This window comes from Prunus avium, chromosome 2, assembly GCF_965620075.1.
Source record: "Prunus avium chromosome 2, drPruAviu1.hap1.1, whole genome shotgun sequence".
Classification (NCBI taxonomy): domain Eukaryota; kingdom Viridiplantae; phylum Streptophyta; class Magnoliopsida; order Rosales; family Rosaceae; genus Prunus; species Prunus avium.
The window spans coordinates 10987170-11004836 of NC_142285.1; the positions used below are offsets into that span (position 1 = coordinate 10987170).

At 37.9% G+C, this 17667-nt stretch overlaps 1 protein-coding gene and 1 pseudogene across 1 annotated transcript in view; both read left to right on the forward strand.

Annotated features, from left to right (window-relative positions):
- The first annotated feature begins 3943 nt into the window (after positions 1 to 3943).
- LOC148296496 (TMV resistance protein N-like) lies at positions 3944 to 6705 on the forward strand (annotated as a pseudogene).
- Positions 6706 to 10038: 3333 nt separating this feature from the next.
- LOC110744346 (uncharacterized) overlaps positions 10039 to 17667 on the forward strand; it is a 29525-nt gene continuing 21896 nt past the window's right edge. Inside the window, exons 1-6 of the mRNA XM_088249364.1 lie at positions 10039 to 10238; positions 10420 to 10526; positions 10787 to 10966; positions 11080 to 11196; positions 16834 to 16992; positions 17081 to 17162. Coding sequence (XP_088105490.1) covers positions 10444 to 10526; positions 10787 to 10966; positions 11080 to 11196; positions 16834 to 16992; positions 17081 to 17162 — 621 coding nt within the window. The 5' untranslated portion in view covers positions 10039 to 10238; positions 10420 to 10443. The remainder of the gene's footprint in view (positions 10239 to 10419; positions 10527 to 10786; positions 10967 to 11079; positions 11197 to 16833; positions 16993 to 17080; positions 17163 to 17667) is intronic.

The window sequence follows — 17667 nt, forward strand, 5'->3', positions numbered from 1 at the left end:
AAAGTTATTAATATGAATAGTTTCTTAAAGGTCAAAAGTGGTATTCAAAAATAATAACAAGGGTAATTTAGTTCAAAAAAATTTGTATAATGTTTTTCCAAGTGGGGGGAAAAAGTTTCCCAATATGTAAGCCAAGGGTATGAAATTCCCCACATAAGAGAAGTTTATACCCATGAATCCATAATTGCATTCCCAATAGCGCTCTTACCCCCTTCGACGAGTGCCCTTACCGAACAAGAGAATACAATTTGAAACCCATTCCCAAGCTTCAAAACCTCGAACCAAATGGGGAGGGAGAAATATTTGAACTCGGTTGTGTTTATAACTAAAATATAACGTAGTCCATGAATTTTCAATTTCATCAATTTAGTCATGTGTTGCCAAATGTTAACAATTTATTCGTTAATTTATGTAAAAATTATTTTAAAAATTCATTAAAAAATTAAACTTAGTACATAATATATAATTAAAGAATTATATTTTAAAATAAAAAAAATAAAAAACGAAGGTGAGAGATTGGGGCATCGGGAAATTGTACTTGGGGTTTATGTAAAAGAGATTTTCTATTTAAACCCCACAAGCTACCTTTAGAGGAGGAAGTACGTTCTGGGCATGAGAAATAGTAAATAATTAAATTAATTTTTTGATGATATTTCAGAGTCTTATTCATTGTCTGCTTTCCCAAGATCACTACCTCATTATCAAGAGGACATTCTTCACCGTCGCCATAACTTAGAGGAGGAAATTTTACAGTTATCTGCATAGTCCTATTCAGTGGCATAATCTGATAGTAATACCAGCTGCAGTGAAGATGATTATAGTGAATCTAAGCAGTCAGCTCCTGAAGTTCTTCACTTACTGAATGAGAATTGGTTGAATAAGAATTCTGAAGAACACCCATATTGAGATCGTTTCAAGTATTATCGCATAAAACATGAGGTTTCTCATGTAAGAGCAAATGACACCAAACATCCAGTTTGGTGTAGTTATAATGATGGTATGAGTCTAAATAGTTCCGTCTGGTCTTTAGTTTTTACTTTTTAATAGTCAACGATAGTAATCATGTCATGACTTGAAATACATAGAAAGGGAATGCATAATAAGCATTTTGTGGGATTAAGAGATTGCAAAGGGAAGTTTCATATTTGGCAATGGGATGTAGAAGAGTTTGTATTTTTCTAAAACTTAATTTGAAGAGTGGCGGGGTGTGTGGGGTGTGTGTATAAATGTACTAGGGTTAAGTATTAAGTTGGATGACCTTTTTTATCTTTTTACACAATAATAAAACTTACAGCTTAATGATTTAAGTATTGGGGTGAACAAAGAAAAATTCGGGATTTAAATAGAAAATCTCAAAATGTTTCCCAATGTAAGCCAAGGGTATGAAATTCCCCATATATGAGAAGTTTATACCCATGAGTCCATAATTGCATTCCCAATAGCGCTCTTACCCCCTTCGACGAGTGCCCTTACCAAACACGAGAATACAATTTGAAACCCATTCCCAAGCTTCAAAACCTCAAACCAAATGGGGAGGGAGAAATATTTGAACTCGGGTGTGTTTATAACTAAAATATAACGTAGTCAATGAATTTTCAATTTCATCAATTTAGTCATGTGTTGCCAAATGTTAACAATTTATTCGTTAATTTATGTAAAAATTATTTTAAAAATTCATTAAAAAATTAAACTTAGTACATAATATATAATTAAAGAATTATATTTTAAAATAAAAAAATAAAAAACGAAGGTGAGAGATTGGGGCATCGGGAAATTGTACTTGGGGTTTACGTAATTCGGGTATTTTCTCAATATTTTATTTTATATATTTTCTTGATATTTCTGAAAAGTCCAGTGTTTACATGCAGGTAAAAAAAGTCATTTTTTGTTCTTGTAATTTACTAGTTGTTTGTTTAATTCTCTCGGCGAAATTGCTAATTATGAAATTACAATGACAAATTGACAAACTTGAAAATATATGGACGCCCAAACACCTTTTTGGTAATCCCATTTTCCATTCCTTCTTCTTCAATGGCCGCCCAAACTGCCTCTTATAACTCTTCTTCTTCTTTTCTTGGATCCATAAATGGACATACGATGTATACCTCAGTTTCAGAGGTGTAGGCACTCGCAAGAATTTTGTCGACCATTTACGTACTGCCTTGGATCAGAAAGGTATTTTCGCATTCTTTTTTATTTATTTAAACTCCGCATTTCTCTTTGTTCACCCCAATACTTAAATCATTAAGCTGTAAGTTTTATTATTGTGTAAAAAGACAAAAAAGGTCATTCAACTTAATAATTAACCCTAGTACATCCTATTCCCAGATTACTCTTCTCTTTTAAAGACATAGAAAATTGATGAACCTACCTCTTTAAATATGCGTGGGAGTTGATGGAAAGGCTTGTTGATTATCAACTCAACAATACCCAAGTGTTGGAATTCCAATTACAGTTCTTGGAGAGAGGTAAAATTGTTCTCTTTATCTAGAAAGTATTAAATTTCGGGTTTAGGGTTCTATTTGTTTGTGTTTTTTTTGCTGGGAACAAAGAAAATTGTGGGGTTTAATAAATAGAAAATCTCTTTTATTTCTTACTTTTTCAGTTTGGGGTGTATTTAAGGGTAGTTTGGAAAAATAGTGGGGTTTTCTTAGAAATTGTGAAAATTTAAATTAAAAGATGGGTGAACCTAGAACGTGGGTGAACTAAGATAAGTGTGGGGTTTAAATAGAAAATCTCTTTCGCATTTAGGGAGCTAGAATTTAACTGGGGAAAAAGCGTCTCGGTAGAAAGCTTGGAAGCAATTGAAGGATCAAGATGTGTTGTCGTCATTCTTTCCAGAAATTACACCAATTCGATATGGTGCTTAGATGATCTTGTACATACTGTAAAATGTAAGGAAGAGAGGGGACAGATCATACTCCCAGTATTTTATGATGTGGATCCATCGGACGTACGCAAACAAACAGCAAGTTTCAAGGAGGATTTCGATAAGCATGATCAACGCTTTAGAGACGTTCCAGAGAAGGTGCGAAGGTGTTGAGAGTGTTGAGATGCACTTACTCAAGTGGCTATTCTCGCCGGATGGAATTTGCGAGATGGGTATACTTACTATTCTGGATCTCTTTTGCTTTCTTTTCGTTATTTATTTATTCTTTTTTTACAAAAATTAAAAGGACCTCTCAGCGGGCGACTGAAATAGTTCAACTAACCATAACTACTAACTGGACACACCTTTAGCTAATGAAATCGTCAATGATCTAACTATGTCATACTTCGTACTAAGTCATTCTCTTCTTCTTCTTTTTTTTTTCTGAAAAGAAAAATTGAATTTGTTCGAAGAGGCTCTAAGTTTGATAACCCCTCTCTCGTTGATCATGAAAAAAAAACCAACTAGGATCAACTTTAGGGGTCATTTTAAATTGATACCCGAACTTTGAAGACCCTACAAACTCATCTCATACCAAAACACACAACCACCCTACACCCAACATCCTCCGTTATCAAGACCGTTAAGCATTGTGATCCCCTCCCAAACATGGCAAACTTGTGTCTTAATCAGTTTCCTTCTCTTTTTTAATTTTTAATTTGTAGTTTTAATAAATAAAATAAAAAAACACAGGCCAGCATTCAGGTGATCTCTTGTCCATGACAGATAGGCAGATCACAATTCCTCTCATTTCTCTTCTTTTCTTCTTCTTTTCTATATATATATATATAAAGTCTGATTCTGAAAAAGAATCCACTAATTCAATGTCTCAGCCTCCATTAACAGAACCTTGTAGAACAGATTACTCATATGATTCTAGCTAACTTGCAGACCATATTTATAAGATCGTTATGTATTTTTCTTTGCCGATATGACCCCAAAGTTATTCAATATATTGTAGGAAGTATCTCCAAACTTAATCAAACAACCGTTGATGTATCCAAGGTTTTAGTTGTAATGAAATCTCGCATGGAAAAAATGCTTTCCTACTTGGACATGGGATTGCATAAAGATTTTCGTATCATAGGGATATGGGGAATGGGAGGAATAGGCAAGACAACTTTTGCACAAGTGGTGTTTGAAACAATACGTGATCAGTTTGAAGCTTGCAGCTCTATTGACAATGTTAGAGAGGTAACTGAGAAGCAAGGTGTAGTACGTTTACAAGAAAAACTTCTTTTGGACTTGGTGCAAAGTAATGTAAATGTACGGAACACTGATACAGGAATAAAAGTAATAAGGCATAGACTACGTGCTAAAATGGTTCTTATCATTCTTGATGACGTGGATCGGTTAGAAGAATTGGAAGCGTTGTGTGATGATAGTTGGTTTGGTTTGGGGAGTAGAATCTGTGACAATTGTATAGCCAATATTAATATATATTTGAGTTCGTGTCTTATAAGGGTAGTTAGGTCTTTTACTTATCTAGGGCATCTTTATATGCCTATATATTGTAAGCTTACAGCAGATTATTATTCAATTGTTTTGTGAATATATTGGCATTCTCTACTTCTGCTTGGATTGTTCACATGGTATCAGAGCAATCCTCCTGGGGTGCTGCTGGTTTTTTGTTCTTCCCCCCCTTATACCATCTTGATTCATGTTGCTGTGTTTCCTTGTTGATTTGCTGCTGCGTTTTTTGGTGTTGGCTGCTTTTGTATTCTTCTAATGATTTTAGTTATTCTTGTTATTCTCATGATTTCTCTTCTTTCTTATCCTCTATACATACTCTCTCTGAACCCAACTCCTACAAGGAGGCTATATGTAATCCTCTTTGGCAACAGGCTATGAATGAAGAACTTTCTGCTCTGCATAAAACTGGCACTTGGGATTTGGTTCCTCTTCCTCCCAGTAAACATGCGGTTGGATATCGATGGGTCTATAAAATTAAGACTAAGTCTGATGGTTCTCTTGAGAGATATAAGGCTCGTTTGGTTGCTAAGGGATTTACACAGGAATATGGCCTTGATTATGAAGAGACCTTTGCTCCAGTGGCCAAGATGACTTCTGTTCGTACCTTACTTGCTGTTGCATCAGCTCATCAATGGAGTTTATCACAGATGGATGTTAAAAATGCTTTTTTGAATGGGGATCTTTTTGAGGAGGTGTATATGGTTCCCCCTCCAGGTGTTCTTCATAATCCCGGGGAGGTGTGTCGTTTACGGAAAGCTTTGTATGGTCTTAAACAAGCTCCTCATGCTTGGTTTGAGAAATTCTCTTCTGTTATTGGTTCCCTTGGTTTTCAATCAAGTGTTCATGATCCTGCCTTGTTTGTTCGTTCTACCTCTGCTGGTCGTATCCTTCTCCTCCTTTATGTTGATGACATGATTCTTACAGATGATGATTTGGATGGTATCACCCAATTAAAATTGGCTTTACATGATAAATTTGAAATGAAGGATTTAGGTCCCTTACGTTATTTCCTTGGCATTGAAGTTGCATCTTCCCCTAAAGGTTATCTTCTTTCTCAGTCTAAGTATGCCGCTGACGTTCTTCAAAAAGCTCGTATTACAGATACTAGAGTGGCTGATACGCCTCTTGAGCTCAATGTGCGTTATACTCCGTCTGATGGTACCCCTTTGGATGACCCTACTCTTTATCGCACTATTGTTGGGAGCTTGGTTTATCTCACTATTACTCGCCCTGATATTGCCTATGCCGTTCATATTGTTATTCAATTTGTCTATTCTCCCACTACTCTTCACTGGGCTGCTGTGATTCGTATTTTACGCTATCTTCGAGGGACGTTGTTTCAAAGCTTATTGCTTCCTTCCACCTCAACTTTGGAGCTTCGAGGCTTTTCTGATGCTAGTTGGGCTGGCGATCCTTTTGTTCGGAAATCTACTACTGGTTATTGCATTTTTCTTGGTGATTCCCTCATCTCCTGGAAGAGTAAGAAACAATCAGTTGTTTCTCGTTCTTCTGCTGAGGCTGAGTATCGTGCTATGGCCTCTATTGCTGCTGAAATTGTTTGGCTCCGGTGGTTGCTTCAAGATATGGGTGTTTCTCTCTCTATGTCTACTCCTATGTATTGTGATAATAAAAGTGCCATTCAAATTGCTCACAACTCTGTCTTTCATGAGCGCACAAAGCACATCGAGTTAGACTGTCACTTTGTTCGTCATCATTTCCAGCAAGGCACTATCTCTCTTCCCTTTGTCTCCTCCACCATGCAATTGGCCGACTTCTTCACCAAGTCTCACACTCTTGCTCGCTTCTGCTTTCTTCTTAGCAAACTCTCGATGCTTAATGCTGTAACATCGTGAGTTTGACAGGGGGTGTGACAATTGTATAGCCAATATTAATATATATTTGAGTTCGTGTCTTATAAGGGTAGTTAGGTCTTTTACTTATCTAGGGCATCTTTATATGCCTATATATTGTAAGCTTACAGCAGATTATTATTCGATTGTTTTGTGAATATATTGGCATTCTCTACTTCTGCTTGGATTGTTCACAGAATCATCATAACATCACGAGATAAGCATTTGCTATAAGAACATTTGGAGTGGACAAAATACATGACATTGAGGTATTAACTGATGATGAAGCTCTTAAGCTCTTTATCTGGAAAGCATTCAAGAATTACCAGGTTAAAGAAGCGTATCTCGAACTATCTAAGAATGTTCTAAAGTATGCCAATTGCCTTCCATTAGCTCTTGAGATTTTGGGTTCGTTCCTTTGTATGAAAAGTGCACATGAATGAACAACTGTATTAGATATAACGAGGGTACACACTGTTATTGTCAACTGACCTATGCAATCATTTTTATCCATTATAACAGATGTTAGAATTTTCTAGCAAGCCTATATAATTGCAACCCTTCTAATTGTTGTTACACCAACATTATTATGCTAACGTGTTTACTTCCAAATGTTTGTACTCGTTCCTACGCTTCCACATTAAATTTACAATTGAAATTATTTGCTACTTTTCCTACATACATGAAGCTAATGCTAAAGTTCTTATTGCATCAAGTCCCAGTTACGTAGTTTTTTTTTTAATTTGTTTTTTTAATAGATTATCACTAGAATGATTAGATGTCAAGTCTTGAACATGGAACTTGAATATGTTTATGCATAAAGAACAAGAAGTAGGGTCATATGAGTATAACTCGAAGCTTCCTTGAACTCATAGTTCCCCTGGACATAGAGGTTCTCTAACATCAAGTAATTACCATGACAATCACCTTCAAAATTTGTTCTTTGTGGAGCTCCGTTAAAAATATAAAAAAAATTGTTAGTTGCAAAATGAACGGGATATATTAGAATATTGAGCTGCGTGTAAAGTAAATGAGACACAATATTTAATGAGGTTCGACCTTGTTTATGTTCTCGAAGAGCAGCAGCAGTAACTTTTCCACTATGTAAAAGAATAAGGCTACAATTTTAGTGTTTAAAATATATCTGATAAAGAAACGCTTCCACCTCTAATAAAGAAACTCTATGTCATTTAAAAACTCTATAATCTTAGACATAGTCCAATTTAGCATTTACATAATTTCATTCTTATGTATTTCTTCTGTATGCTAACTGCTCGTCAATTCTGTAATGAACTTTTTGGGAGAAATCTTTTTTTTTTTCATATTTAAATCAGATATATATGGTCCTCAAATAAGTTATGATTGCTGATTGTATCATGATTCTATGTTGAACACAGGGAGCTTCATTCTGATATGAAGTCTGTAAAGAAGACTTATTCATCTGCTTTGAAGTTACCTTGCCAACCTCCAAAACAAATAATCGAATCTAGACTATCTCTGTATAAAAGGCGCTAGCGATAGAGAAGTGAAGATCTATTAGCCTATGGCCGTCGGTGTACGATACCAGTGTTCCATGAAGAAATTTAGTTTAGTTGCAGTTAGTTATTCTATTCCTTGGACCACATCTAGTTTAATTGTAGCTAAGTTATATAGATGGTTTTCATGTAACCTTGGTCTAGAATGCTTTGTATGTACATGCTAGTTGTGAATGCCTACATGCAATGAGCCTTGCCTTGCATATATTTTGTATCTGAAATCCAAATGGTGCTTCAATTTCATAATGCACTAATTCATAGTACCAGGTGTCTTGCATATATTTTCTTGGGGATGTTGAAACTAAATCAACTCCAAACTATAAGTGTTAAAATAGAATGAGGTCAAAACTCTAATGACTTTCATAGAATCAAGTCTTGTATTTATAATAACTTGGGAGGGATATACGTCTAATAGGAATATTGTAAACCTACTTGTTTGTAATCTCAAAGATAAAAAGAAGCTAATGACTATCTTGCTCTCACCTACATAGAAATGATAAGGAAATTGAGCCAACATATAATGCAAGAACTGTTGAAGTCAATGGTTCTTTTTTTCCTCAAAACAGAGTTTTAATGAGATTTTGTTCTTCCAAAGTAAAATAAATTTTTAAAGCTATTAAATTGAAAAAATCGACAGCTGTCTATTTTTGGGTGTGTTTATAGTTTTTAAATGGTATAGAGTTTCTTTATTAGACTATGTCTAAGATTGTGTATATAACTAAATTTGTATATAAATTATCAAATTTGAAGTATTTAAGCAATTTAAAATATGAAATTCATGATAATATTGAAGAGAATACAAAAAACCAAATCTGATTCATTTTCTCCTTTCTCGTTGGTGCTTTCTCGGTGTTGGAGCAAGAGGAGCTTCCATTGAAGCTCAGTCTCAGGTCCAACTATATTATTCATCTCTAATCTACAATTTTCAATATTTCACCTTCAATTTCTTGTTCTAAAATCGTGCTTCTATTCTTTCTTTTTCTTTTCTTTTTTCGGATTGTTCGAAACCTCGAACGAACCTCGATCAGATGCTCTTAGCTCTACTTCTCATCTTCGAGCTCTACTCCTCTTTCGCCACGTCGTCATCGCCATCGTTGTCATCATCATCGTCATTGTCGTCGTTTGGTTTGGATTTGAGATTTTTTATCTTTTGCTTCAATTATGTGTTTATCTTTGGATTTTAGTTGATTTTCGGAATGTATTTTAAGTTTTGATGATCGATTTATTTTTTGTTACTATTTCGGTTATGGATCTCATTTTTGTTTAACAATGTACTTCTATAATAGAGTATTAACAATGTACTTCTATGACATAATAGTATTAACAATCTGGGCTCGGCTTGTTTTAAGTTTGTCTGGTTTGTTCTTTCTTCATCTTTTCTTTGGTGGACATGTATTAGAAATAGCAACATGACAAGTATTAATCAACACGACAGTAAACTAGCAGTGTTATTACCCTAGACTGGAACATTTATCGATTTATAAATGTATTTTTACTATTGAATTTACTTGTGGCCTTATGGGTTGGTTTTAAATAACATGTTTCAACTTAAGAATTTGTTTTTAATTTTTCCTCTGCCATTAAAACTCTGATCCAACCCATTTTAATTTAAACAAAAAGGGCTTAACGTGTCTTGGGAATACTTGGGAGTATGACGTCTTGGTGATTGGACGTTGTATTCTCGGGATTTTCAAGGCACGTGTCATTGTCACATTACGGGTGTTTCGTGGCATGACATATGGAGCCGGAACACCCATTTCAATGAGTTGCAATACATATGAAGCCAAAACGCTAGTTTGATAAAAGTTTTATTTACATAAGGTGCTAGAATGCACGTTTTGTTCACTTTTCTGTACATATGAAGCTAGAACACCAGTTTCATTGATTTTCTTTTCCCCAAAAATTTCCCAAAATTTCAAATTACCTCCACTTTGAGCCCAAAAATTTATTATTCACACAGATGGCACCAACAAAAAATATAGAAAACCTCAAAGGCTCACCAAGCGCTCGTTTTGTTAATAAAAAATTTAATTAAATGGCATTCCGGCCCTTGTTCCATAGAAAATTTAATTTGTCCGGCCCCTATTCATAAACGGATTAGATTATAGAAACTTTGGGAATTAACGAAAAAATGGCAACACACACATCATACGCACACACATTATGCCACGATGGTTCTAGAAATTTGGGAAGTAAAAATAGAAGCCGAAAATATAGAAAAAGAGCGGTAAAGACAAAACAAAAAGAAAATTAGAAACCTCCTTTCAAAAAGAAAAAAGAAAATTAGAAACCAAGAAAACCCATAGAAACGTAGATCCTTCCTTTCTTGTACTTCGTTCTTCAACTCTCACACACTCTCTCTCACTCTAACTCACACACACCCTCTCTCTCTCTGACTCTCACGCACACACTCGCTTTCTCTGTGTTGGACGCCTTGAAGATCTGAAACAGGTTCGTAATTTTTGGTGCTCACGCAGAAGTGTATATATATATATGGCTGTGGCGGTTGTTTATGTTTTGTGGCGTGTGGAGTACGGAATTGAGAAATCAAGGAATTGGGATGGAGCGAGTGAAATTTGTGGGAACATTGGAACTTAGAACCCTAATTTGGCTTGTTTTGGTGGTTAATTAGGTGACGAGAGGAGGAACGCGAACCATGACGGAGCACCGGAACAGAGAGCTCGTCTTTCTCATACTCCGGTTCTTGGAGGAACAGAAATACGACGACGCTGTTCACAGGTGAGAGTGAGTTTGTTTTCCTTCCTTTCGTCTTCTTTACGTTCTTAGGGCTTGTTTATTTGTTCATTTGGCGGTTGTTTTGGGTTTGCTTGGTTGCCAAGAAAATTGAGAAAATTGAAAGGAAGACATTTTGGCACTTTTTTTTTCGTTATTTTTTTTGGAAAAAAAAAACAGAGCAAATTAATGGAACTTATGTTGTTTGTTTGGTTTATATAATGAGTGATTCTTTTCGGTTCTTGTGTCTGTGCGTGTGAATCAAGGTTGGAGAAAGATTCAGGGTATTTCTTCAATATGAGGTATTTTGAGGATTGCGTGATCCATGGTGAATGGGATGAGGTGGAGCACTACCTGGCTGGATTTACTAAGGTTGATGAAAACAGCGACTCTACGAAGATTTTATTTGCGATTCGGAAACAGAAATTCCTCGAGGCCCTTGACAGGTGAGCCCGAATCTCAATCTTTGTTTTGATTTGGATGCCGGCCTGCATGCATTATACACTCACTGGAAACTCAAGTGTCTTTGGTAGTAGTAATAGCTTTTTCTGTAATGCAGACATGACCACGCTAAAGCTGTCCAGATTCTTCAAAGGGATTTGGAACCGCTCTTGACATTCGGTGACGAGTTTTATGATGAAGTATCATCACTGTTTCTGCCCGTGGTCATTTGCAGGTGTGTTCAGCATATTTATTTTCTGATTAGTTTGGCTTTTCATGACCCTGCATCACACATGCTATTGTAAAGCAAGCCATGATCGTGCAATGATGCAAGTGTTGTTAGTAAAGTCAAAGACAAAACATAGACATCCCTAAATGGCTTGTCTACCACCTTGTTACTTTTCCTTGTTTTCATATTCCTTGTTTTAGGGATGGAAACTCTCCATGTTTCCCTCCATGTCTTGTGCATTGTTTGTAACTAATAATCACCTTGTATACTTGTATATCTAACCCTTCACTAAGTAAGAAACTCAATTGGCAGATTTGAATGCTCTGCAAAACCTATCTTGTTCTTCTTATTATACATTCTCAACTCTCTCAATTACACTATCTTTGGCATGGTATCAGAGCAATCGATTTTGGTTGCCTCTGCATAACCTTGTTCTTGCCTAAATCTCTACCTATCCTTGCCCATAATTTGCTGTTATATTATTCCTACCTCATACTTTGCCTTGCCTCAAAATTGGTCTTGATCACAAGCCCTTTTTGTGCTCTTGTTTGCTGAAGTTTTAAGCTATTTCTTCCTCTACATCCTTTTATATACTTACCTCATGGGTGACACCAACGACTCCATCAACGACTCCACGGACGACTCCTCTAAAATCGACTCCACCAAGATCGACTCCACAACACCACCACCACCCCGGTCCTCTCATGACTACTCTCCAATTACTCCTGATAAGTTGGATGGGTCCAACTATCCTGCATGGTCTCGTAGTGTTCGCTTGGCCATCACTGCTCGTCGTATGGCTGGTTTCATTAATGGTAAAAAGATTGCCCCTGCCATTGATGATCCTAGCTATGAAGCTTGGGATGAAGACAACTGTTTGGTGCAGTCATGGCTCCTCAACTCCATGACCAAAAATGTACGTGCCTTATTTGATCACTGCTCAACGGCTTATGCGGTGTGGGACGCAGCTCGGAAGACATATACTGTCACACAGAATAGCTCCAAGTTGTACCAACTCCGTCGTCAGTCAGTCACCACCTCTCAAAGTGGTGAACCTGTGAATGTATTCTACGAAAAATTACACATAATATGGCAGGAAATTGACAGCCTCCGTCCCTGCAAACATACCAATCCCGATGATGTGGCTCTTCACCAACAAGCACTTGAGGTGGAACGTGTGTACGATTTTTTGGGAGGACTCGATCCCAACTTTGATTCCGTTCGTAGTCGGATTCTTGCCATGAATCCGCTTCCAGCAGTCATTGAAGCTTATGCACTAGTGGTAGAAGAAGATAATCGCCAATCTTCCATGCTTGGCGGTGGGAGTGCAATGGCGGTCAAGCCATATCGGCCACCACACCGTACGTCCTCCGGACTTCCCCCCCGGGGTCCCAAAACTGACAATGCAAAGGGAACTGAGAAGTGCACTCATTGTGGTGGTGATCATCTTGTTGAGAAGTGCTTCAAGCTTCATGGTTATCCTGAGTGGTGGGATGCTTTCAAATCCCGCAACAAAACACCCAAGGCAGCATGTGTTATAACTACCGATGCCTCTCCATCTTCCACCCTACTCTCCGACTCCGAATCAGGTACACAACCCACTACATGGATAATTGACACAGGTGCCACTGATCATATGACTTTTGACTCTACTATGTTTTCCACAATATCTTCTAAGTCTCGTCATCCTTACATCACTAGTGCCAATGGAGTCCCCTCTAATGTTGCTGGTGAAGGAACTATATCACTTTCCCCTTCCTTATCTTTATCTCATACACTACTTGTTCCCTCCATCAATTGCAATTTGCTGTCTGTTGGAAAATTACTTGACTCACATAACTGTTATGCCACATTCTATCCTTCCCATTGTCTTTTTCAGGACCTCACGACTCACGCGACGATTGGGCATGGTAAACGAAGAGGGGGGTTGTATTCCTTGACGGTCTCTTCACCACCAAGGGCAGCTCATACTCAAGGTTCCAGCTCACAAGCTCGCAATCAACATCAGATTTGGCTTTGGCATCGTCGTCTAGGACATCCATCCTTTGGCTATCTTCAACGTTTGTTTCCGTCTTTGTTTCGTGGCCTAGATCATTCTCAGTTTCAGTGTGAAACCTGTGTATTGGCCAAAAGCCATCGAACTGTTTTTCCCTTAAGTGATAATAAAACGGAATTCCCTTTTGATTTGGTTCACTCTGATGTTTGGGGTCCTGCTAAAGTTTCTTCCAATGGCAAAAGATGGTTTATTACATTTATTGATGATTGTACTCGCATGACTTGGGTATATTTACTAGCTCATAAAAGTGACGTTTCCGCTGCAATCCGTGAATTTCATGCTATGATTACCACACAGTTCCAAGCTTCCATCAAAGTATTCCGGTCTGATAATGGTGGGGAATATGTGAACAATGTCTTGGCACATTTCTTTCGAGACCAAGGCATCATTCATCAAACCTCCACATCTTTCACTCCGCAACAAAATGGTGTCGCAGAGCGAAAGAATCGACAATTACTTGAGGTTACTCGTGCTTACATGCTGGATAAATCGGTCCCTCACTACTTATGGGGACATGCCCTTCTTTCTGCAGTATATGTAATTAATCGAGTGCCGAGTAGTGTTTTGAAGTTTGAAACTCCACTGAACACCTTGGCTCGTCATGTCTCTCTTCCTACAGTCCTCAAGCTGCCTCCTCGCATATTTGGTTGTGTTGTATATGCTCATGTTCCATCTCATCAAAGAAGTAAGCTGGACCCTTGTGCCATTCGATGTGTGTTCGTTGGGTATGGATCAACTCAAAAGGGATACAAGTGTTACCATCCTCCTACTCGTAAGCTCTTTGTCACTATGGATGCCACATTTCATGAAGATTTATCCTACTTTAAAGCTGCTATGCCCCCTTCTCTTCAGGGGGAGAGAAGGAATGAAGAGAAGGAAGAAAAGGAAGAAAATATCCAACTCTGTGACAAAACGACCGGTCGCAACCCAGAAGCGACCGGTCGCTTTCCTGAAACGACCGGTCGCACTGACCACAGCGACCGGTCGCATTGCTCCAGCGATGATGAAGATCGACTCTGTGACAAAACGACCGGTCGCAACCCAGAAGCGACCGGTCGCTTTCCTGAAACGACCGGTCGCACTGACCACGACCGGTCGCCTTGCTCCAGCGATGATGAAGATCGACTCTGTGACAAAACGACCGGTCGTAATCCAGAAGCGACCGGTCGTCGTGACAAAACGACCGGTCGCACAGAATCCAGCGACCGGTCGCCAAGCACCAGTGAACTTCAAAATTTGGACAGCGATGAAGGTATTGGAAAATTGTCGTTCTTATTTGGTGAAGATCCCGGAGGAGACAATTCAAATGGTTGCTGCGATCAACAACAAAATACAACCCCTTCTTCTCAACCATCGGACCAGTCGTCTCGTGATGAGGAAACACTTGAGGTAATTCCCGAAGCACCTAATGCTATACCATACACTCTCCCACCTAGGACCACTAGAGGAAAACCCAAGCCTCAATATTGTCCTGACCTTACTGCCAAATCTAAATATCCCATTAATAACCATGTTTCAACTCATAGATTGTCAAAGTCATATGCATCATTTGTCAATCAATTATCTACTGTATGTGTTCCAAATAAGTGGCAGGATGCTATAACAGATTCCAGATGGGCTGAAGCAATGGCGATTGAAATGGAAGCTCTGGAAAAGAATTCTACATGGGAAATGGTCCAGTTGCCACAAGGGAAGAAACCAGTTGGATGTCGGTGGATATACACCATTAAATACAAAGCTGATGGATCCATAGATCGATACAAAGCTCGATTAGTGGCCAAAGGGTATACACAAACATATGGAATTGACTACCAAGAGACATTTGCACCTGTTGCCAAGATCAATACCGTACGTGTTCTCATGTCATTGGCTGCAAACCTTGATTGGCCACTTTTGCAGTATGATGTAAAGAATGCATTTCTTCACGGGGAATTGCAAGAAGAAGTGTATATGGAACCACCACCAGGGATCTCCATGGCACTTGGTCCCAACACCGTGTGCAAGCTGAGAAAATCATTATACGGGCTAAAGCAGTCACCACGAGCCTGGTTTGGAAAATTCACAGATTCTATGAAGCGCTTTGGGTACACTCAGAGCCACTCGGATCACACTTTATTCTTAAAGCGTAGTGGTGACAAACTTACGGCCCTTATCATCTATGTTGATGATATGGTGGTTACCGGTAATGACAATGAAGAAATGAAGAATCTGCAGAAGCTCCTTGCTAGTAAATTTGAGATGAAGGAATTAGGTGAGTTACAATATTTTCTTGGCATAGAAGTTGCTAGATCAACACATGGCATATTTCTATCCCAACGAAAATATGTGTTAGACTTGTTAACAGAAACTGGAATGCTTGATTGTAAGCCAGCTGACACACCTATTGAGCAGAACCACAAGTTAGGGATGTATCCAGACCAAGCACCCACTGACAAAGAAAGGTATCAAAGATTGGTTGGGCGACTGATTTATCTATCACACACACGCCCCGACATAGCTTATGCTGTGAGTATGGTGAGTCAGTTTATGCATCAACCAAGTGAGGCACACATGAATGCAGTAACTCGGATCATGAGGTACTTGAAGGCTGCCCCTGCCAAAGGGTTGATATTCTCCAAACATACACATATGAACCCAGAAGGATACACAGATGCGGATTGGGCAGGATCCATCACAGATAGACGTTCTACTTCTGGATACTTTACATTTGTGGGGGGCAACTTAGTCACTTGGAGAAGTAAGAAGCAAAAAGTTGTGGCTAGATCAAGTGCTGAAGCAGAATTTAGGGGAATGGCTCAAGGAGTTTGTGAATTGCTCTGGTTACGGAAATTACTGAAGGATCTGGGAATTAAACCATTGAAAGCTACAAACTTGTACTGCGACAATAAATCAGCTATCGAGATAGCACATAACCCAGTACAACACGACCGTACCAAACATGTGGAAGTCGACCGACACTTCATCAAAGAGAAACTAGAAAGGGGTATAATCAAGTTTCCATTTGTAAACTCGGAAAACCAACTTGCTGACATCTTGACGAAGGCCGTATCAAGTAAAGTTTTCCATGACTCACTGGACAAGTTGGGCATGCGTGATATCTTTGCACCAACTTGAGGGGGAGTGTTAGTAAAGTCAAAGACAAAACATAGACATCCCTAAATGGCTTGTCTACCACCTTGTTACTTTTCCTTGTTTTCATATTCCTTGTTTTAGGGATGGAAACTCTCCATGTTTCCCTCCATGTCTTGTGCATTGTTTGTAACTAATAATCACCTTGTATACTTGTATATCTAACCCTTCACTAAGTAAGAAACTCAATTGGCAGATTTGAATGCTCTGCAAAACCTATCTTGTTCTTCTTATTATACATTCTCAACTCTCTCAATTACACTATCTTTGGGATTAATTCGGTTGTGGCGTCTTAATTGTTGTTCTTGTTAAATTAGTCATCCTTGATTTGGTTGCAAGTGTTCGGGTTAATTCGGTTGTGACCTATGTTTGTTTAATATCTTTATTTTATCTATTTTTTTAAAGTTTCACATTAACCTCATTTATTTATTTATTATTTTAAATAAATAAAAAAACAGGGAGAAAGAGCGAATATCAAAATGTGATGATGCTAGGTCCACCAGGGCTGCACTGCTTTCTAAAATAAAAATGTTAATTGATGCAAGTCCACTTTTCCATGATAAGCTTCAGTTCCCCAACTTCGACCACTCAAGGCTGAGGACACTGCTTAAGCAGAGGTAATTTGGACAAAACTTATCTATGTAATCTTTGCTATTAAATTAATATGTCCATTAATGTCTTTCCGCAAACATATCCTGGCCGCAGCTATTCCGATACTAGTATATATGAAACAGTTCGATCTGAAGTGAGACGTGCTATCTCTGAGATTCAAAATGACCTTGAAAGTGTAAGTTCTTATGGATTTATTTATTTATGCTTACAATTAAAGAAGAAATTAGCAGCAGGTTGTTGGTTGTTGACATTTTATTACTTACTAAAGAAAGGATTCTTATAGGACTCTTTTATTGAATACCTATACCTAATATTTTGGTATTACTCCTACCTCTAGTAAGAATGCTTGCTAGCTGAACTGCAGTTGTCTTTTCTACTTCATTAAGATGAATTAAATTACTAGGAGTTGTCGGACTTAAAGAAAGGAACACTATTAAAAGTGTTGCAAATTTTTTTTTGTAGTACAGTATCTCTGGTAAGTACGCATGCTCAGAGAAGAAGTTAGGAATTTGAGCTACTAATTTGAGTATATGTTATGCTGCATTGTGCAAATAATAGATTCTGTGGCCTCTTAATTAAAGTTTGCATTGTGTATGAGAACGCCAGAATGTTAAGCAGAATTAGAAGTTTATGCTACAATTGACCATCAAGTGATACATTAAAATGAAGGTAGTTAAGAA